Source organism: Crocuta crocuta, unplaced genomic scaffold (assembly GCF_008692635.1).
Source record: "Crocuta crocuta isolate KB4526 unplaced genomic scaffold, BGI_CrCroc_1.0 scaffold79, whole genome shotgun sequence".
Classification (NCBI taxonomy): domain Eukaryota; kingdom Metazoa; phylum Chordata; class Mammalia; order Carnivora; family Hyaenidae; genus Crocuta; species Crocuta crocuta.
This window is the reverse complement of record NW_027533329.1, coordinates 1781027-1803197: the sequence shown is the minus strand read 5'-3', so window position 1 is coordinate 1803197 and position 22171 is coordinate 1781027. Positions and strand designations below refer to the sequence as shown.

General features: G+C 34.2%; 1 protein-coding gene across 5 annotated transcripts in view; it reads right to left on the bottom strand.

Annotated features, from left to right (window-relative positions):
- LRRIQ1 (leucine rich repeats and IQ motif containing 1) overlaps positions 1-13094 on the bottom strand; it is a 203870-nt gene extending 190776 nt beyond the window's left edge. For all 5 annotated transcript variants that reach the window (XM_077748144.1, XM_077748145.1, XM_077748146.1 and 2 more), the window contains exons 1-6: positions 12951-13094; positions 11468-11579; positions 7359-7450; positions 5891-6008; positions 4840-5063; positions 695-769 (exon numbers count right to left, since the gene is read on the bottom strand). In XM_077748144.1, the coding sequence (XP_077604270.1) occupies positions 695-769; positions 4840-5063; positions 5891-6008; positions 7359-7450; positions 11468-11579; positions 12951-13094 (765 nt within the window). The remainder of the gene's footprint in view (positions 1-694; positions 770-4839; positions 5064-5890; positions 6009-7358; positions 7451-11467; positions 11580-12950) is intronic.
- Between the last annotated feature and the right edge of the window lie 9077 nt (positions 13095-22171).

Here is a 22171-nt window from a genome sequence, read left to right as displayed (position 1 = left end):
GTAAGTAAGCTACTATTGTCTTTTTTCTCCCCTGTCATTCATAGGTACTATCTGTTCACATGCCTAACCAATTTTTTTATGTAAATATGCACAGTAGATAANACCCTTCAATGTTACACAGTGTTAAATGTCAAATATTTATATTTTTAAAAAATGGATAGTAGAAACCTACTTTTTCAGAAGTATGATTATATGGAGAAAAGACTTGAAAGAAAGAAAAGTAGAATGTTTAGCTGGATATCAGGAATATATGAAATTTTATCTACTTCATGCTTATAATTAAAATAATTTTATATAAAACTGTGAGTTAAGTAAATTTAAACTTAATAAATATCATTAGAATGATCTTGAATTCACAAATATTATTTAACATTCAATTGTGTTCAAGAAATGAAGTAACTTTCATAACATCTTCAGTCATAATGAAATATTCATAATAGCATGTTTCCTAAATTTTAAAAAATTATAGAATTATAATTTTATAAAGACATGTTCACTCACTGAACCAGTTTATTTATATTTTAAGACATTATATTTCAAGGAGAATTTCTGGTGATTAATGAATTTTTAAAGTCTTAGTAAATTAAATCCTACACCAGCTAGGCAATATTATATTTAAATGTCCATTTCAAGTATAATAATTATTTCAAGTGAAGAATGATTATTGTGATGATTAAAAAGAAGAAATAGATACCTCATGCTGTTTAAATTTCTCTTTCCATATTTCCTCTTCTTTATGGAGTTCATCATTCATCTTGTCCTGTTCTTGCTGAACATAAGGTAATATTGAGATATTATATTCAAATATCAAAAAAATATGTTCATTATAATTGGTTCTTACAACCTATATTTGTAAATAAGAATTAAAGATAAAAACTCACCCAATAATTCTCTGTTAGTAGTAGTAGGATAACAACTTTAATCTCAAGTGTCTAAAGTGTCACATAAATAATACCTAAGGTTCCCATTTTGAGCACATAAGGATGTTGGCAACCTGGGAAAGTTGTTTTATTTATTTGAGTATGTTTGTTTACATAATAAAATGTATTTACTAGATATGCTGTTGGACAACATGAAAATTACAAATATTAATGTTTGTAAGATGAGTTTTGCATTATATAATATTTTTTCTCTCCTCACCATCCCATGTAATTCACATAACCCACCAATTTAGTGGATAATGGTTCTTTTGATTAGCATCTATTTTGTTAAGGTTCTAGAGAATAAACAAGATCAGTACAATGTAATCCCTTTCCTCTAAAACTTAACCTGTAGTATGGAAACGCTATCATAAGTTCACATATTATCTCAAATTTAGCAGAATAAATTTATCTCAAGAGAAGACTATAAAGCATCACAGCAGAAAAGGGGTTATAGCTGGAGGATCACCAAAGGTATCATGCAGAAGACTGTAGTTGAAATGACTAGGCCCTCAAGAGGTTAAACAGACATGTTAAGCATTTATTAAATGTTTTTCAACTACGAAATGACTACAGTTCTGTTTTTTGGCAAATTAAAAGGCTACATTATATAGAGTTAAAGACAGAAAGCCAGAGTCATTAAAGAGATAATAAAGTAGGTATTGAAGAAGTCCATGTAAGAATCAAGGAGAGCCTTCTGTAGATAGGGTGGCAGGAGTGAGAACTGATATAAAGACAACGTAAACATAAAATGCCATAAACTACCAACTGATTGGAAATAAAGGAAATGGGAATATTTCTTTGGCTATAATCTTACATGATGAGAATTAAGCAGAGAAATAACAAAATCCTTCTGGGGGTGCCTGGGTGGAGTCGGTTAAATGGTCAACTCTTGATTTCCACTTAGGTCATGCTCACAGGGTTGCTGAGATGGAGCCCGGCATCCAGCTCTATGATGACAGCGCTGAGCCTACTTGGGATTCTCTCTCTCTCTCTCTCTCTCTCTCTCTCTCCCCCCTCTCTCCCTCTCTCCCTCTCCTTTTCCCTCTCAAAATAAATAAATGAATATTTTTTAAAAGATCCTCTGACAGCACTAGGGTGAATGGGCTTGTGGCATACATGACAAAAAGTAGAGAGATCAATTAAAGAGTTTAGTAAATATGCCAAGCTAGACATTAGGATACCCTGAACTATGGAGTAACAGTAAATAAGTGTGTGGAAGAGAAGATGGAAAATATAACTATTAGAGGGAAGAGGATAATAAAGAGAAGGAAGAATCAAAGATGGTCCTTATCATTCTAGCTTCGAGTATGATAATAGTGTAGTTCATCGAAATAACAAATACCCAAGAAGCACAATTCAGAAAGAAAGACAATGCATTCAGTTTTAGACATAATAAGTTCAGAGTGTTAAGTATACGTAGAAGAGTTATGTAGTTGACTTTCTTTTTGTTGTAAATATAGATTTGTTTCTGAACAGCCATAGCTGTGGCTGAGATTATCAAGAGAGAAAGTATTTGAAGAAAAAGAAAAGGACAAAGAAAGAAATCTTTAGTAGTACCATATTCAAGGAGAGAGACAGAGACAGAGAGGCTAAACTGGATATAAAGGAGGAATTGTCACACATATAAGAAGAGAATCAAGGCAGTATGGTCTGATCTAAGCCAAGGAAAAGAGAAATGGTCAACAATCAAAATTTTACTGGCATAAAACACTACAGAGGCCAATATAAGAACTGAAAAAGAACCTGTGAGTATGGAAATGGAGGAGTTATTGGTTTTTTTTGTCAAGAGTAGTTTCATTTAGTGGGGTGGTGGTGATACACTAGCAGGCTTAGGATTTAATGAGAGACAAGGATATAAACATAGCAAAAATAACCACTCTTTAATAAGCCTTCCTCTGGTAGGTAGGCTAAAGAGAAGCTAAAGTGAAACATATGAACAAAGGTGACCTCGTAATTTTTCTTGTGTTTTGTTTCCAGAATGGGAGAAAATTGAACATGTGCATAAACACTAAGAAAAACGGAAGTTAATAGGGGTGTTTCAGCATATAGGGTAAAACAAGCAAACAAAGCAGGGGTAAGTTGGAAAATGACAGAATATAGAGCAGGGCAGGGAAAACTAACCTTTAATAGAAGAAAACTTCCCTACTGAGAATGCAGCAAAGGCAAGAAAAAAAAAAAAAGGTGAATATAAAAGTTGAAATAGGTTCAATCCTATCGAAACTAGAAATAAGATTAGAAAATAAAGTTTGCAACAGATACGAAAATGTCATGTGATTACTTGCCAATAATGAGGAACCCTTAAAGAAAGAGATTTACAATAGCTATTTAGCAGAATGAAATTGGAAGCTAACAAAGGACACAGAAAAGAACTACTGAAAGAAAATAAATTACATATTTAGAATCCATCATAATAAAATTATGGAACGGTCATTGGAAAAGTTTTAAGCCTCAAGGCATAAGAAAGCATACATTTAGGAATTCATTAAAATATTTTAAATTATAATTTTATGATAAAGCACAAATTACTTTTAGAATCTAAGTTAGAATCTTTGAGGATGAGGCCCAGGTGTTAGATCTCTTTGGTGTCATATAAGCATATAGAAGAATGCTTTGCCATTGAGGTAGTCAATCTATTTTTGTTTTAAAACAATTAAAAATGTCAATTTATCTGAACAGAATTTAAAAGTCAGATGTTTCTAAATCCTAAAACACCATTAACAATCAATAGCAATGATGCATTTAAGCACAAGACAGCAAACACTACTCCAATAACTTAAGTTATATTAAAGCCGATCCTGGAATTAAAAAAAAAAAAAGCTTCTGACTTTCAGAAATGACTGCTTAAAATGGTCTGTGGGAAGAAAAATGTAATGAAAGGAAAGTTAAGGATCCACAGTTCACTATTAGAAAAAGCTACAACCAAACTGGCTCTATAATATAATTGCTTTTAATTTATTTTCTGTATAATCAGGAAACGCAATGTCCTCAACATGGAAGGCTAGAATACCCTGAACTGCATAAGTGACTACATGTCAATGTTCTCTACACAAAACACTCAAAACTAGTAAGTTGTGGGTAATATGTAAGTCAATTTTAGTAAGGTAAGACAGAGAAGTCAGCCCTGCCTGTTACCCACACATTCTAAGGATCCTGATGGCCAGAAAGTGGGTCCTAAAAATCCACCAGTTTTTCAATATACAACTATATACTAATATAACATTACTATGACCATATGAATTAGCTCAATATAGGAGCAAAGCACAGGACATCACCTCCATGTTTTATGTAATTGCTATATATCAGACCACATAGTAAGGACATTTCATGATCAAGAAAATTATGTTGCCTTCTTCCATGATTAGAAGGGTATGGAAAACAACAGTTTATGTTCTAAGTATCAGCTTTTCTAGGACAACCTTTGTAGCTTCATAGACCCAGGAGACCCCTAAGATCGAAAGCAGCATCTGAAATTCCAATCAATTTCAGTGAAAACTAATCAAGAAGTCTGTGGTAAATGTTGTTACCACAGTCAATTGCTTCAACTATCAGAAGTACCTTAAACCCACAGAACAGGGTACCTGGATGGCTCAGTTGGTTAGGGTCCAACTTCTGCTCAGGACATGACCTCAGAGCCCATGAGTTCGACCCCCGCATCAAGCTCTCTGCTGTCAGCACAGAGCCCACTTCAGATCGTCTGTCCCCCTCTCTTTATGCCTCTCTCCCCCTCTTTCCCTCTCTTTCAAAGATAAATATTTTAAAAAATATTTTCTAAAGTCATTTGATCCAAAAAGTAAAATTCTTAAAAAAAAATACACATAACATAGCTCAACCAACACCACAACCTTACTATTCAAAAGTAGTTACTGATTCAAAAAACGTATAAAAAACAAAAACAAAAATTTAAAAAAATCCTTACCTTGTGAATATTCTCTAATTTCTTCTTTTCAACTTCAAATTGTTTCATCCAGCAATGTCTCTTTTCTTCTTCTTCTTGAAATTGCTTTTCTTCTCTATCCCTTTGAGCTTTGAGAGTTTCTTTCTCTTGGTCTTCCAGTTCTTTCTGTTTGTCTTGCCAAGCTTCAAAAGACTGCCTACATCTTTCTTCCACTTCACAGTATCCAAAATTTATATCAGTATCATCTGTATTCGTGAAGAGAAATATTATTATCATTATTATTATTATTATTGTTGTTATTATAAAAATCATACCTTTCGGTGTGCCTGGGTGGTTCAGTCAGTTGATTTCAACTCCTGATTTCAACTCAGATCATGATCCCAGAGTTGTGGGATTGAGCCCCACACTGGGCTCTGGGTTGGGCATGGAGCCTGCTTAAGATTCTCTCTCCCTCTCTCCTTCCGCCCCTCCTCAGCTTGCTTGCACTCTCTCTTTCACTCAAAAAAAAAAAAAAAAAAATCACCAGAAAAAAAATTCTCAAAACTGATTTAATGTAAAGTATAAGAGTAATTTCAAAATGAAGAAATAATGTCAGCGTATTACCAACGTGTTAATATGCAAAAAGTACATTCTTAAACATAAACGTACATAAAAGGTCTATTGCAGTCATATACAAGTAAGTTCCATTACTGTCCATTAAGAAATTACATAACTTGGCTTAAACTATACCACAAAACTTAATATAAAAACATAATATATCTGTGTGTGCTGTACGTAAAGGATACTCAAGGAACATAGTTAAAAGACACTTAAAAATCCATGGCTGAGTATATCTATTTCAGCCAGCTATATAGATGGAAATTTTTAAATATATTTAAATGAAGTTAATTTGGGAGGTATAAAAAAACTATGAAAATATGAAATTAAATAAGTACAGTAAAGCATAATAATTTTCAAATATCAGGATTGTATTTTTCTAAATGTCAAAAGAAACCTGTCTAATATTTTTTTCAGGTAATTATGGTAAATCGCATTAAAATGATCAAAGCTTCCACTGAGCAGTTCAGCCCACCTGGCAAAACATGTTCATCCACAGGCAAATCATGAGGACCAGGCTCAGGAATACAATCAGGACTGCCACAGTGGGTTTTGCTCCTCAGAAATTCTTCTTTTTCTATTTCAGATAACATCTAACAGGTTAAAAGAGTGCCAACAATTAAAGAAAGAGTCAAGCAATCACTTTAATAATGTATCAATTATTTATATCCACATATCTAGAACTTTATTTACTTTGAATTTCTCTCAAATACAACTCTATAGCACACTAAAAATGTTTTTCTCAGGCAAACAGACTATATTTTACCCTCCTTGTTTTTCAGAATTCTAATGACTCTCTGATATTTACCCACACTCTTCAGTTAAACTGCTTGAAAATCTATGGAATGAATAAGTCATAGAAATAAAAGGTATAGATAGCATTGGGAATGCAGTTGATGATATACAGCCTGTTATGGTAAGAGACGGTAGCTACATTTGTGGTGAGCATAGCATGACTTGTAGAGATGTTTTATTACTATGTTGTGCACCTGAAACTAATGTAATACTGTGTGTTAACTATACTCAAATGAAAACAAAACCAAAAAAAAGCTTGAAAATCATTTCCAAGTATTTCTACTAATGTTTTGTTACTAATATATTTCTATATTCCTTACTTACAGTGATTGCTCACATATACAAACTGCTGATATATTCAGTACATCTAAACAACAGAACTATTTTCTACTTTAACCTGAATAATGCAGAAGTCATAACATTGATGCATACTGTTGCATAATTAGACTTGTACCATAATCTAGCTGGAAAGATACAGGGTATCTATTTCGATGAAGTAACAGTATGATAATTCAAAATTAATATTTCAAGTTTGTTACCAAAAAAGAGAGCCAAGAGACATTTATATATAAGCAACTTTCAAATTATCCTAAACATCATAGGACCAGGAGAAGAATTAGGTAAAATTCGAGATAGTTGGGTAAAATGAGAAGTAAATATGAGTCCAAGATGCTGAACCTCAGAAGAAACTTTCTCAAATGCATGGCTCTCCTTTAATCATTTCTTTAAGAATGTTTTTATCTTATCTTTTTTTTTAATTAACATAAGATATTCTATTTTTAAATTTTCCATAGGGTATGTAAAGTCTCTACTTGACCATAGTACATTCCTAAGCAAGGTAATTAACATTATATTCATTGTTTTCCTTGGAGTTTTTAGGGAAAAAATAATCACACAATATAGTTAAATTTCCAAGTACTGATGGTTCAAACTACTATTACTAATATTTTTAAAGATTGAAATTAGACTTGTTGTCTATTTTATGCCAGAGGAAAGCACAAAACTAAAAATGATTTTCTTAAAAATAATTATTTTTTAAATTTTTAATCAGCGAGCTTTAAATCAATGAACTACCATCCTTCATAAGAGGGAAAGGTAAATTTCTAACTGTAACATTGAGTACTTTCAGTCAAATATTGATCATATACCTTTATTAATTGTTCCGGATTTTCTTTATGTTCAGCTGATAATTTTATCCTTAAATACATATGATTATTAGAAACCACTCCATAACTACAGTCTAGAGAAAGAAAAAAATGTTATAGCTTTAAATATTAGAGTACGGCAAAACATGGTAAAATCTCAAACTCTTTCATCATCTTTTAATCTCAAATTCTATCACAGTATATTCTTTTTTGAAATGTTTGTTTTGGGAGAGGGACAGAGAGTGTGTGCATGAGTGGGGGAGAGGCAGAGTGATGGGGAGAGAAAGAATCTCAAGCAGGCTCCAGGCTGTCAGTGCAGAGCCTGACACAGCGCTTGATCTCAGGAACCACGATATCATGACCTGAGCAGAAATCAAGAGTCAGATGCTTAACCACCTGAGCTATCTAGGAACCCCTATCAGTGACTTGATCAGTGACTCAAAACAATAGGAAAATAATGAAAAATAAAGAACAGAGGAAATCTGTGATCTTTGTCCTAAAAATAAAAGTAACAAATTTATAAAGCATTCTCCTGATCACCTTTCATATTCTATACTGAAGTTTTTTCCCATGTACACAGAACAATGCTGCTTGATACTGCAGCGACACCTTAATTAGAAATTAACAAAGGTTCGATTCTGCCTGCCATAAACTAGCAATATAAGCTTGCACAAGATATTAAAAATACTTTGATAAAGTTATTAATTTAAAAGATTATAATTACTAAAGTGAATGAAGTGGGCTTTCATTACTGGTTTTATGAGTTTTTTTGTTGAATTTTATTGTCTTTTTATCATTTGTGCAGATGTAGTTTTTCTTTTCCTTACTCAGTGTGTTCTATGATGTTAATCTCTCCTACGTGTAAACTATTTTTTACAGATGATTGTTCTGCTGGGTAACTAACTCTTCACACCAATTTTGTCAGGTATCATGGATATTCTTCTTCAACACCCACTCACAGTCTTAACAGCATGCTTTCCTATGGGAAGGGTTGAAAGCAAAAATAATGTTCTACAGATTCCCTTGACACCAGGTTTTGGAGGGTGATTTAGGTTCTGCCAACTGATATTTTTGAGTCTTTATTTTCCTAAAAATATTATGTGTGAAGACTAAAGACTTCAGATAACTACATTCCTAATCAACACCTGTGAGTACACACAGAAATCTAAGCAAGAACTGCCTAGCTCAGTCAACCCACAGAACCCTGAAAGATAAGAACGTATTGTTATTTTAAACCACTCAGTTTGTTTTGCAGCAATAAATAACCAAAATATCTACTCTATCCGTAAAAGCAAGCACACAAATATCCCAAAAACCCTTCTGCTTAAAGGAGCTAAAGTAGCTTCTGTCTACAAATGAGAGTCCTAATCAAAACATCTACATTCAAAAATGAAATTAGCCTCTGGCTTCTTTTGTATGTGTGTTATGCTTGTATAGACTTGTATTTGAAATATGGGTTTTTTGTAAATGAAATATAATCTTCAGATTTGTTTATCCTTGTGGGTTGTAAAAAACCAACTGTAAAGTCATACTAATTTCTTTTTTTTAAATCATACTAATTTCTTTAATTTTTTAATGTTTATTTATTTTTGAGAGAGAGAGACACAGAGCGCAGGCATGGGAGGGGCAGAGAGAGAGAGACACAGAATCTGAAGCAGGCTCCAGGCTCTGAGCTGTCAGGACAGAGCCCAATGTGGGGCTCAAACTCACGAGCAGTGACATCATGACTTGAGCCAAAGTCGGACACTTAACTGACTGGGCCATGCAGGTGACCCCAAAATCATACTAATTTCTAATGATATTTGAGAAGGAAACCTTTTCCACCTTCTTGCCAAATTATCAATTTAATCATGTTTTCCACCCTTTTCAAACAACTTTGATAATTTGAATTTTCTTATAAAGTTATTCTATTCATTGAGACTATCAAACTTATTTCATTAGAACAATACATAAGATCTCATAATTTTCTAAGCCATTGTAGTAACTGTACGTAACCTTTTATGTAACTAATTTTCTATGATTGTGTTTCCTTCTATGTTTTTCTTAATTAGGCTACATAATTGCCAATATACTTACAATATATTTTCATCACATTTACTTCAGTAAATATAAATTTAAAAACCATTAAAATTCCCCATAACTCCGCTACAGATAATCACTGCCAAAATTTGAAGCATCCGCATATAGTAAGTCTTTACATATCCATTCATACAGGTGCTCAGGACAAAAATTTTGAAGTCAATTTCCTCTCTTCTTTTCATTTAAATCCACCAATAAAAAAATCGCTTTGATTCTTTTTACCTTAAAAATGGTTTCTAGAATATGAGTATTTTTCATCATTTCCACTCAAATCACTCTCATTTCTAACCACACTATTACGACAGTCTTGTAGTAGACTCTTACTACCTAAAGGCATCTTTCCTACATAATCACCAGAATGATTGACTCAAAATGTTTCAGATACTACCACTCTTTACTCTAAAATCTTGACATACAGAAAGTAGAATCCTAAGTCCGGACCATGATTTATAAGAGCCCTATAAGATCTGACCCTTATGTGATCTGTGCTTTGGCCTTTATGGATCCTTCTTTCTGGAACACTGGCTCTCCAGACATCCACATGTCTCACCTTCTCATTCGCTGAGATGTCCATGAGGCTTACCTTTCTGTCATTGCTCAAGTACTACCTTATCAGAGAGGCCTTCCCTGATTTACCCTACACCAAATAGCAACCTCCAATCTCTCTCCCCTATCTTAAACTTTTTCCTTCATAGAAGTTATCATTATTAAAATATTACATATTTATTTGCTTATTGTCTATCTCCCCACACTGGAATATTAGAATAAGAAAGCAGGGCCTTTGCCTATTTTGTTGTGTGTTATAGTCCTAGTGGCTAAAACAGATCATTTCACACAGTAATATTTATTGAATGAATACCTAGGAGTGTCCCTATTGTAACATACTTATTTGCATAAATAACACTGAATCTTATAATAATTTTATATGCTACATCACGAGCATGTTTATGCTATTAAATATCATCTAAGCTATCTTTTTAATACGTGTTGTTGCACACACTAAGATGCTATTAAACACTTAGGCTGTTGCCATTTTAAATTATAAACTAAACTTTGATTAATTCTAATTAAATCTTTGACCATTCTATTATTCTTAGAATAATTCCAAGAAGTAAATTTGCTCAGTTGAAGCAAATAAAAATTGTTAGCCTTCTGATATAAGTCATGTTTTTCTCCCAAAAGATGTATAAACTGATATTTCTAAAATATTCCTGCAACTAATTTCCTTTTCTTTAACGCAAAGTACAGATGATCCTTGAACAACATGGGGATTACAAGTGATGACTCCCCCACATATTAAAAATCAGCATATAGCTTTTGATCCCCCAAAACATAACTACTAATAGCCTACTGTAGATCAGAAAGATTACCAATAACATAAACAGTCTATCAACATATATTTTATATATTATGTGTATAATGTACTGTATTCTTACAACAAAGTAAGCTAGAGAAATGAAAATGTTATTAAGAAAATCCATTTACAATTTACAATGCTGTAAAAGGTCTGTGCATAAATGACCCATGCAGTTCAAACCAGTGTTGTTCAAGAATCAACTGTAATAGAGTCAGTTAAGCTTCCAACTTTGGCTCAGGTCATGATCTCGAGGTTCGTGGGTTCAAGCCCCATGTCTGACTCTGGGCTGAGAGCATGGAGCCTGGAGCCTGCTTCAGATTCTGTGTCTCCCTCTCTCTCAGCCCCTCCTCTGCTCGCGTTCTGTGTCTCTCTCTCAAAAATAAGTAAACATTTAAAAATTTAAAAAAAAAGAATCAACTGTAATAGAATGTCTGGTTTTAATTAGGACTAGTAAAGCAAACTGTTGGTGATTAATATTTATTGTATATGTAAGAAAAGTAATAAGGGAAAAATATTAACGGAGTAAATAAGAGTCTCATATATTATATACTAGAGATAAATGCACATACATGTCTATAACAATAGATAAAAACTTGAAGCAATATAATTTTCTAAATTACAAATTATTCATGCTTAGAGAAAACTTATCTGCCAAGCAGTTAAAAACTGTACTTACTTAAAACATCCGTATCTTCCAAGTCCTGAAGAATGAGCTCTTCAACAGTTTTACTCTTATTCTTTATGATGTCAATACAGTGAAGAACTGACTCAGGTAATTCATCCAAATCCTCAAATTAAACATGAAAGAAATGGTCAAGCCATTTATTAAAACTATGCATCAAAATTTAAGTTTTGATATACAAAAATTTGAATAAAATACGTGAATGAGTTCAAACAAGTTATTTGGTTAAAATTTGCTTTTGATTTTCAGGTGGTTATGAAGTACATCCATGATTCTGTTGGATTTCATATTCAAATGAAAAATTTCAGGGTTGTTTGTCTTATTTGAATATTATTACTATTATTATTATAATGTAATCATATTAACTTTCCAAAAGTAGTATATAGGTTATTTCAATCCTAATCAAAAATTGAAGTATAACTGCTTTCTGAAATTTAACAAATGAGTTGTTTTTGTTTTTGTTTTTAGAAAACGTTTAGTGGAGAAGATTTTGAAAGAAAAAACAACAAAAGGAATTTTACCTGTTTGATACTTTAAAAACTACAATAGGCCAAAACTAACAGAATAATGGAAAATAATAATCTCAGATGGATTACATGCATAACAGCTAAGCATATACAAAAGATAAGACAAATCGATTGAGAGGTGCCTTATGGCTCAGGCAGTTAAACATTAGACTCTTGATTTCAGCTCAGGTCATGATGTCAGAGTTAGTGAGTTTGAGCCCCACACAGGGCTCTGTGTTGACAGCACAGACCCTGCTTAGGATTCTCTCTGTCTCTCTCTGTCTCTCTGTCTCTCTCTCTCCCTCTCTGTCTCTCTCCCTCCCTGTCCCTCCCTTGCTCATATCCCTTCTTTCTCTCTCTTTCTCTCTCTCAGAATAAACTTAAAAAAAAAAGGAAGATCAACTGAGAAGAGGTAGATTATTCATCAAGTATCATTAATAATATTAACTAAATACATGTAGGAAAATGTCTAGTTAGATCTACATTTTATATCACAATTGAAAATAAATTCCCATTAGTTTAATGATTTTGGTGTAAAAGAGTAAATCTGTGAATAAATTTTCTAAGCATATAAACACTGGGGAAAATATACAAATGAAGAGAAAATATATTTGATTTCCAAAAAAATAACTATTTCTATAGCTCTGTAGAGTTTACATAAATTTTGCTTTTCATGTGTATCTAATAACATTAGGAAGCTCATGAGTAAGCTAAAAAAGCAGGATATAAATAATTATATGTATAATATAATCACAATTTTGCAAAAAACATACATATGTACATATGAAATTATATGTGATTTCTATCCTCAACTCTTTATATTTAAATATCTAACAATACACATTGTTTAAAAGTGATCCTAAAGTTAGAAAATGAGATAACTATGTAAAACACACTGCAGAAAGTAATAATTCTCCTGAAAAGTTTACTCCAGTTAAAAGGCTCTTAAAAGTCCAGCATTTAACACTTACTGTATCACTGTCTTCACTCTGTAGTTCTGATTTTGAATCACTATCAACTTCATCTTTTTCCAATGAAGAAATGCTGATTTTATCCAATTCAGCTTCTATTTCTTCAATGAGCTTTGCTTCCTCATCATTGTTGTTTTCCATCATCCTTCATAATAAAACACAAAGCCACTTAAAGAGACTTGAGGGATGACTGGGTGGCCTGACACTTTATTTCCACTTCATAATCCCAAGGTTGTGGAAGCGAGCCCCCCGTTTGGCTCCTTGCCAACACCATGGAGCCTGTTTGGGATTTTCTCTCTTCCTCTCTCTTTGTCTCTATCTCTCCCTCTCAAAATAAACAATTTTAAAAAATAAAGAGAATTGAAGTGGTTAGATGAGTAAAAACTACAGGTTGTTTAATGTGTCATACCAATGTTATACGTAAACATGTTTTCATCTAGGAAACTTTTATCATATCTTATTATGGTTGTACCATATATTTAAAAACATTGTTTTCTCTCCCTATTATTCATTATTTTTTAATGTTTGACTACAAAATGATCAACTCTAATATTAACTTCTTAATTCTCTAAGGGAAAAGTCATGTGGAATGGACTGTCTTAGCTTCCTGAACCAAGAAACATCACAGTAAAATTCATCCTCATGGGTATAATTAAGGGCAAAATACCTCTAAACAGCTTGAATATTCAGAGATTAGAGTACACAAAAGAGAACAACCTAAGTCTATATATGGAGCAATATGTGGTTAGCTTCTACTCATTAACTCATGGTTATCAATTTTACTAAAACTATCTGTGTTTAACAGCAATATGTTATAGTAATGACAATATACGGCTTATAAAATCGATATTTATTTTATTTAAATCATAATGCTTATAATGGATATGGCCAAGCAGTACATCACAGTATATCTTCACATAGTCATCACCATCATCAACCACCATTAGCTTCCATGTATTATCTCTCTGTGACAAGGCAGGCACTAGAAAACACTTGTGGATTTGATAGTTATCAGAGTAAATTAATGGGTGTAGGGTCATTATAGTCATTGTATTAATACGAAAACCAAGGTTTGAAGAATTTATTTAACTATGCATAGTCATCATGCTAATAAGCAATGGAAACAGGACCCTAATTGAGAGACACAAAGCCAGGGCTCTTCCCACTATGAACTGTTCCCCAAACTTAGTCAAGCTCTTCATCTGCCCAGCAATCCTCCTGAACATCCCTTAATTCAATAGTCTTCAAATTCCAGATGATAACCCATGAATCAAGAAATTAATTCAGTGGCTCTTGATCATAAAATTTTAATGATGGAATAGGATATGAAAAACTAGGATAGGATATAAAAGAAACTATAAGCGTACTACGATGTATGTTAAAGATAAAAATTGTTTTAAAAAACTTTTGTCTCAATTGTAAGTAGGAATATGTATGCATGTGTAAGTAGGTATCTGTGTATGCATGTGTACATGAGCTGCAGTGTAATTGTGTGTTTGTTTTACTGTGGGTCTTGGCTTAAGAAAACAAGTTTGAAAAATTCTGTCCTGGTATTTTATTTTCCAGACTATTTCAAACTTTCATTCTTTCCTCAGGTCCCTGGCCTTTACAGTGCTGTCATCTTGACTTTTCTTCCTTCCTTCCTTTCTTCCTTCCTTCTTTCCTTCCTCTTTTCCTTCTTTTACTCATCTCAAAATCAACTTTTGGGGAGCCTACCAGGTATATTAACATCAGTACTAAGGATAGAAATACATTGATTAAATATGACAGTACCCTTTGTTCATAGTTTATGATCTAGTTAACAAAGAAAATGAAACATCCTCATTTTCCTATTTCTCTTCCTGAAATCTTTTCATATTCATCTTACTTGAAGAGAAGCCTCTTCCTAATAAAGTGTAACCTTGTACCATCAAAACCACAATGAGATACTACCTCACACCTGTCAGAATGGCTAACGTTATCAACTCAGGCAACAACAGACGTTGGCGAGGATGCGGAGAAAGAGGAGCTCTTTTGCACTGCTGGTGGGAATGCAAACTGCTGCAGCCACTCTGGAAAACAGTAGGGAGTTTCCTCAAAAAATGAAAAATAGAACTACATTACGACCCAGCAACTGCTCTACTAGGTATTTATCCAAGAACTACAGGTATGCTGTTTCAAAGGGGCACATGCACCCCAATGTTTACAGCAGCACTATCGACAATAGCCAAAGTATGGAAAGAGCCCAAATGTCCATCGATGGATGAATGAAGAACACACACACACACACAAAATCTTGCCATTTGCAACTATGTGGATGGAACTAGAGGGTATTATGCTAAATGAAATAAGTCAGAGAAAAACAAATATCATATGACTTCACTCATATGAGGACTTTAAGATACAAAACAGATGAACATTAATTTTGTATATTATACAAAAAAATATAAAAACAGGAAGGGGGACAAAACACAAGAGACTCTTAAATATGGAGAAAAAAACAGAGTTACAGGAGGGGTTGTGGGAGGGGGGATGGGCTAAATGGGTAAGGGGCATAAGGGAACTACTCTGAAATCACTGTTGCACTATATGCTAACTAACTTGGATGTGAATTAAAAAAATAAATTCAAAAAGTGTAACCTTGTACCTATGCTTTGAATATGACAATTTCTCACGTACTGAACTGTGCTCCATCCACTATTCTTTCTGTTTACTATCTCGCCATACATGTTTCACTCGCCTCTCTTCTCCACATAAACACAATCAGTTCACTCCCAACCAAAAATCAAACACACGAACAAAAAAACCTGTGCCTGCCTGTCCTCTGGCTATACGTATTACATATCTTTCTTTCACATATAAATGATTTAATTGGCCTGGTCTCCACTTATTGTCTATACTATTGGGCATTTATCCCAGAGAAATCACATATCCATGAATGTTCACGATAGTTTTATTTGTAATCACCCCAAACTGGAGACAAGCAAAATATCCCACAGTAGGTGATTCGTTAAACCAAGTCTAGTACCTCTATACTATGTGATACTACTCAGAAATAAAAGGAGTGGATATTACTACATGTCACCATACTGATAAATCTCCATGAATGTCTAGGGAACCATGTTGAGCAAAAGCCCAAACCAAAATGTAACATACTATCTGATTCCATTTATATAATGTTTTGAAAGGACAAAATTTTATAAGTAGAGGAAAGATTAGTGATTTCCAGAAGTAAGGGGGGGATGGAGTTGGAGGAAGGTGACTATGGTCATAAAGGACAACAGAAAAGATCCTTGTAGCATTGGAGCTGCTCAGTATCTTGACTGTAGTAGTAGATAAGTGAGCATATTCATATGATGAAAATTACATATAATACACCCAAATGAGTACAAGTAAACTTGAGGAAAACTGAGTAAAATTAGAAGACTGTATCAATATTAACATTCTGATGTCAGACTATAGTTATATAATGTTACCACTGGGGATGTCTGTGTGGCTCAATCAGTTAAGTGTCCAACTCTTGATTTCAGCTCAGGTCATGATCTCACAGTTACTGAGTCTGAGCCCTGTGTCAGGCTCTGCAGACAGCACAGAGCCCGCTTGGGATTCTCTCTCTCCCCCTCTCCCTGCCCCTCCCTTGCTTGTGCACTTGCTCTCTCTCTGTCTCAAAAAGGTAAAATTTATTTTTTAAAATATTACCATTAGGAGACTGGACAGAGTGTACAAGAAATATTTCTGTATTAGTTCTTAAAACTAGGTGTTAATCTACAATTATCTCCATAAACAATTTTAATTAAAAACTCCTAAATACTAAGAAAACAGTTAAATAGATTATAAGAGATTCATAGAATGGAATACAAGTCCTTTTAAAAATGGGTTTCCTATGCTCCTGTGTAAAGGTAGCAAAGAAGAAATAATTGAAAAAAGGCACATGGCAGAAAGATATGCAGATTAACATCTCTTTTGTGTAACTATACACACATACACACACTGTTTTTTAAACACAGAAACTTTCTAGAAGAAATTGAGGAATTTTTAATTTGCAAGTCACACCTTCATGTTGAGTGATTTTTAAAATCATGAATACATAGTCCTTTTTAATTCTAAAAGCTCATTTTAATATACTCGATTTTACCCATAATCTCCCTCCTCCAAGGGAAAATAAAACAAAAAACAGAACCAGTGTAAAATTCTATCTTGTTATCAAACTTACTTAAAGCGCAATTCAAAATATTTGTTAGATGGAAAATTAGATTTTTTTAAAAAAAGTAGCTATAAAGAAGAATGCACAGGTACACAAAGCTTTATATAGAAAAAAAGAAATAAAATAGGGTAAAGGTAAGAGACCTTTCCATTATATGTCCCTTTCTGCTCATCTAGTGGACCTTTAGATCAGCCTGTTCAATTACATATCCATGCACATACGTAATCTTAAATTTTCTAGTTTCAACTTTTTAAAAAGCAAAGAGAAACAGGTGAAATTAGTTTTAATAACAAATTTTATTTAACCCAATATATCCAAAATATTAATATAAAAATTATTGATTATTAAGATCAATGTAAAAAGTTTATATTTTTGTTTTGTATAGTAATTCTTCAAAATGTGATGTGTTTTACACCTGCACTCCATTTCAATTCAATTCAAGGCATTTCAAGCCCTCAGCAGCCACCTGGTGGTGACAGGATAGGACACTGCAGCCCTAGATGGATCCCACTGTAAACGAGCTACAGTAAACGACTTCAAGTGGATAATAATCACTTGGAGTTCAATAAAGCTGTCAAAAGTGGGAAATCTTATGGAACTCAACTTTCAACTATAGTTCTTCAACTGTAAAGATAAGGGAGACAAATCTACTTTAAAACACAACTACAAATATTAAGAGAGGGAGGGAGGAAGGAGGGAAGGAGGGAAGGAGGGAGGAAGGGAGGCAGGAAGGCAGGCAGGAAGGCAGGAANAGGGAGGGAGGAAGGAGGGAAGGAGGGAAGGAGGGAGGAAGGGAGGAAGGAAGGAAGGCAGGCAGGAAGGCAGGAAGGCAGGAAGGAGGAAAGGAGGGAAGGAAAGGAAGGAAGAGAAGGAAAGGACGGAAGAAAGGGAGTGTCATTTAGGGATGGGGAAAAAGGTAATTATCGAAATCTCCCTAGATCTTTAGGGTGGCTCTCCGAGTTTGTTTTTTTATTTTTTTTAACGTTTTTATTTATTTTTGAGAGACAGAGAGAGAGAGAGAGAGAGAGCGCGAGCGAGCAGGGGAGGGTCAGAGAGAGAGGGAGACACAGAATCCGGAGCAAGGGTGGCTCTCCAAGTTTTGAGTGAGTCCCCAAATATCCAAAGTCTAAGGGAGCCTAGACTCGCGCAGCCACACACCCCTTCAGCCCGCGGGCTCCCACCCTTTGTCCTGAACCCGGCCTTAGCGGAGAGGCGCCCGGCGCCGTTTGCGCTCCTCGCCCCCGCAGCGCCGCCTCGCCTCCCGCGCCGCCTACCCCTGCCTTGAGGGCCCCGGCTCACCCACCTGCGGCTAAATCCCTCGGCTCAGTTGGAAGACAGCGCCCAGGCTCCAAACAAAGCGTAACCACGACAACAGCCAATCCCAAGGAAGATGGACCGGTGTTGTCTTACCGGGGCCCCAGTAGGACAAACTATCTCCACTCGAAATTGGAACGAGAGCTGCATCTCAGGAGTCGGATGAGGAGCTTTACCTTTTTTCCAGGTAGATTTTAATATTCAAATACTTTTAGAAAGTATTTAATAAAGAAACATTTTGTTACAATTACCCAAGTAGAGGCAGTCTGACCTTTAAACTATTTCTATCTATATTTATTACTTCCATCTAGTGAATGTTCATTTATCCATGTATAAACTGTTCATTCCACTAAACCTTAATCTTGAATAGAGATTTGTGGGGCCTGAAGATGGAAAAGAAGCCAATAAAGTCTATGCTTTCCACGACAGCAGTTTATTTTTAAAAAGAAAAATAAATTAGTCAATTATCACGCAATGCCTATCAAAAACTTCTCAGTGTATGGAGGGAAAATATTTAAAAATTATTTTCTGGAATATATTTTACGGTAAAATATTGGCAGTGACACCCACTATTCTAATATAAAATTTGAAGCTTAAATATATATCGTGTTATTTAATTTTAACTTTAAAATAAATCTAAGTCTTTTTTTTGTGGAGCAAATACACAGTGTACAAAATGTAAAATTTATTTTAGTTAATAACAGGTATTTCTGATTTTAATTATTTTTGTTTGCAAAGTATTAAATTCCAAGAGGAAGTAGCTAAGCATAATTGTAAAAGATATCTGACGTATGATAAGGTAATGCAAACATTTCACTGAGCCTTTGAAAGAAAATAGACTATTTCCTGGTAACAGTTAACATTGCATCAACATAAGAATGAATGATATACAATGAGAAATAAGTAGATTTTTGATATTAAAAAACACAGTGCCTCACCCAAAAACAGTCATGATTTTGAAAAATAAACTACTTCTGGTTTCAAATCTAATTAAACGTTAGGCTATTTTCATTATCAAAGTCCATGCTCAAGTGCCATTCTTTCTTTTTTTTTTTTTAGTTTAGTTTTGTTGCAAATTTATAAACTATTCAAATTTTTTATTGAAAACGCTCAGGCTAGGGGCCTGGGTGGCTCAGTTGGTTAAATGTCCAACTTGGGCACAGGTCATGATCTCACAGTCTGTGGGTTTGAGCCCTGCGTTGGGCTCTGTGCTCAGAGCTCAGAGCCTGGAGCCTGCTTCAGATTCTGTCTCTTTTTCTCTCTGCCCCTCCCCACTCGCTTTCTGTCTCTGACTCTCAAAATAAAGACATAAAAGAAAAAATTTAAAAAAAAGGAAAATGCTAAGACTATCATATCATGTTGAAATTCTCATTTAGATTGATTTTATTTGTAACAATGAAATGATTCACACTTTTCCTAAAAATATCAAATCCATTAGTAATCAATTAATTTCTAGAACTAATTTTAAATAACTAATTTATTCGCCAACTTATTTGAATATAATGTCTAAATTGCTTTTTTTCCTTAAATCTTACCTTGACAAGCAAACTGATTAGCAAAAAGAAAAATATTTAGAGTTCTTCTGAGGATAAATTCATCTGGTACATGTTACCATAAGTCTTATATTCTTATGTTTTACCTTGGAAGAAAACTGACAACCCTATCAATTAGTCATTACTTAGCTATCACACTAATTAAGAAACAAAATACAACAATTATCTCATATAGTTATAGATTTTTTTTTTTTGAGAGAGAGAGAAAGAGAGAGAGAGAAACAGAGAGAGTGTAAGCAGGAGAAAGTGCAGAGAGAGGGAGACAGAATCCAAAGTAGGCTCCAGGCTCTGAGGTATCAGCACAGAGCCCAACAAGGAGCTGGAATGCACAAACTGTGAGGTCATGACCTGAGCCAAAGTCAGAGGCTTAACCAACTGAACCACCCAAGGACCCCAAATAGTACAGATTATAAGCCAATTTAACTTGAAAACATTGCTTAACTATGCAGCATTTAGCATAAATTTATTTAATTGCAGTCTTCCTAGAAAGTATAGCCTAAAATTGATCAGGTTAGTTTGTCTATAACATATTAACCTGAATAATTTTTTTCTTTTTAATACATAACTTTCTTTTCATTAAATTTTGCTCTTGTTTTGAAAATTATCTTCAGGCCTGACTGGTTTATAGCCAATTGACCTAACACAATATATTTCACTTAGAGAGCATATAATATTTATTAAGAAATGAAAGGATGAAAGAGAATTATTTGTTCCTCTGATATCTAACAAGAAAAGATTTCTTTGGAAATGTGAGTTGAGTCGTGAGATTACTTTAGTTTAAAATCATTGTTTAACAGTTGTCTTAGTTTTTGTTCATCAGTGATAAAATTTAAATATCACAGAGTATCACTGTAGTATTCAAATAGCTGCATAGCAGGTATTTGTTTTTATTTTCTTGAGGATGACTATTGAGTAATAATATTTTTAATATGTGACCTATATTGTTGGATTCTTAGACCTCTGCTTCTCTTTTTCCATTTAAAGACTGTTGCTGACTCTCAAGTTCCCTCTCTAACCCTTTCCGTGCTCTCTCTCTCTGCAGCTGACATGACTACCTACTTGAGTTCATCACTTTTCTTACAGTCCCCATCCCATTTCCCAATCTCGTGTGCACCTCCCTTATATAAGACTACTATACTAGAGGCTCCTCGGTGGCTTAGTTGTTTGAACATTCAACTCTTGAACTTGGCTCATGTCATGACCCAGAAGTCATAGGATGGAGCCCTCCATTGGGCTCCATGCTGAGCATGAAACCTGCTTGAGATTCTCTCTCTCTCTCTCTCTCTCTCTGTCTGCCTCTCTCCCCCATTCATACTCTCTCTTTCTCTCATCATATTTTTTAAAGAAAAATTACTATACCATAACAAGATTAATAGGTAACATTTAGCCCAGTACTAAACCAAGTGCTTTACAAACATAATCTTGTTTAACACATCATATCTTGTTTTCACAACATCCCTTTCAGGTGTGTGTTCTTATAATCTACATTTGCAGATGATGGCACTGGGGCCTGGAAAGAGTAACAAGAAAGTGGTTTATATCTATGGCTTTGAATCTCAGCTCTGCCAAATATTAACTAGGTGAACTCACAAAAGTTATTTTACCTTCCAGTGTCTCTTGTGGTCATTGGTCATCTTGGGGATAAACTTTGATGGTCAAGGCAACCAATATAAATGACATATTGTAAAACATGGCGTAATGTTTCTAGCCCAGGTATTTAAGTTATTTAGACCTGGTTTCAAGTGTTATTTGGGGCTTTTTCTAACATCCCACTGCTGGCAATTCTTCCTCCTACTGTTTCTCTCATCCTGGTCCTATTCTCCATTCCCACAACCATCTTGTACTTTAGACTACATTCATTTGTTGTGAACTAGTACATCAGCTTCGTAAAGTATCTCCCAGTCTTAGGATTCTTTTCTAATTTGGCTTCCAAGCTAATGATGGAAATATGGTTCTCCACTGCCTGAAGGAAAATAAAAGCAATTTCTTAGCAAAGCATACCTGATCCTTCACAATCTTTTCTGAGCCTACTTCTCTAGCCTTAGTGCTCAACTCGTGGCCTTCTTGCCCGTGCCCCACACCCTTCGTTATGAAGCTTGTAAACACAGTGTTCCATCTATCTTGAAATCTTCCTGTGTCTACGCCATTTTTGTCTGACCGGGACCTTCTTA